Source organism: Trachymyrmex septentrionalis, unplaced genomic scaffold (genome assembly GCF_001594115.1).
Source record: "Trachymyrmex septentrionalis isolate Tsep2-gDNA-1 unplaced genomic scaffold, Tsep1.0 scaffold70, whole genome shotgun sequence".
NCBI classification, from domain to species: domain Eukaryota; kingdom Metazoa; phylum Arthropoda; class Insecta; order Hymenoptera; family Formicidae; genus Trachymyrmex; species Trachymyrmex septentrionalis.
Window position 1 is genome coordinate 263909 of NW_017305885.1, and position 1504 is coordinate 265412.

At 29.2% G+C, this 1504-nt stretch overlaps 1 protein-coding gene across 1 annotated transcript in view; it reads right to left on the bottom strand.

The window, feature by feature from the left end:
- LOC108753676 overlaps positions 1–1504 on the bottom strand; it is a 9062-nt gene that overhangs the window by 6941 nt on the left and 617 nt on the right. Inside the window, exon 2 of the mRNA XM_018495491.1 lies at positions 219–355. Coding sequence (XP_018350993.1) covers positions 219–355 — 137 coding nt within the window. The remainder of the gene's footprint in view (positions 1–218; positions 356–1504) is intronic.

Here is a 1504-nt window from a genome sequence, read left to right on the forward strand (position 1 = left end):
TCTCAAATGGCCGTTTATAATGCATAAAATTTGACAAAAATTTAGTTATAATTTTATGTGAAAAAAAACAGAGAGAGGGGGGGGAGAGAGAAAGAGAAACAGAGAGAAAGAGGGGGGAGGGGGAGAGAGGAGAGGGGGAGAGAAAGAAAGAGAGAGAGAGAGAGAGAGAGAAATTATTATATCGATAAAGAATAGAGACATTAAATAAATTTGTTTACCAAGGGTAACCTCGTTCTCGGAGTAGGGTAGTCCACGTAGACTTTCGGCATTCTGCGTGTAGTATAACGTTGTTCGTCCACTTGTCGCGGTATCGGCGAAGGAACAGGGATACTAAACGCTATGCCTGAGACACACCCTGTCGAAAATGATTTCAATAAAATAATTATGTCTCAATACATCGCACCATACATATAGTAGTTTTGCAAAATTTAAAATAAATTAGAAAGATTCGTAAAACGCGGGCTATCAAAAATTTATTATCTAATTTACAACATTTGTGTTTCTCGCTATTTTTATATTAAATATTTAATGAAGAATGTAACTTTCAATTCTTGTTTCAAAAAGTTCCCTCGTGTTGCCTAATAATTTCTCCAATTAAATACAGAAATTAGGGTTAAGAAAGAAGGATAAGAAAACACGAGCAAAATTTGAAAGTATACCGAAAAATCGAATGAAATCATTTCTATCAAATGTTCGATTAACCTAATCAAAAAAAATTTTATTTTTCTGAATATTTAGGAAAGCATTGTCAAACATGATAATTTAATAATATTAGCATTTGGTAATAATTATTAAATATTTAAAACAGTGAAAATGTTTCTTGTTATGTTAACCGAACGTTTGATTAAAATTATTTTACTCAATATTTGATAGCTATTATCAGATCTTTTTTTAGTAATGTATCTTAAAATATAAAAATATATTTACGCGTGTTTAGATTATAAATTATATTTATATCTTTGATCATAAGAAAGAAGCACTAACTTATCTTATAATTGTTAACATTTACATGTCATAACATTTTGTTAAAATGACATTTGTCACGTCAAAACGCAATTATTTTTCTTCCTTCAACATTCACATACTCAAATCAATAATATCTACAGTATTAGAGTCACGTAATTACATAATTAAAATAATTAAAATACTAAGAAAGTAATATTTCGAAAATTATATACATACAATTATAAATTCTATTGGAATTAAAGCACACACATTAAAAGTTAACTAATATTAATTATTTTTTTCATGATAGATAACGTAGATGTAGAAAATAATTTTAATGAGTTTTTCCATATATCCAGTTCTTGACGTTTAATACTTTTTATGAGCCTTTGACATGTCATGTGGAACGAGAAACAATTCTGCGCATATCTCTTATCGTTTCGTATATATTTTTAGCTTATTCTACTCTTCTCTTCATGTACTTAACCACCTACACCTGAGTAACCACGAAAAAACTCGCTCACGTAATCGTGGTAGGACTTTTTTTCATTCGAATGGT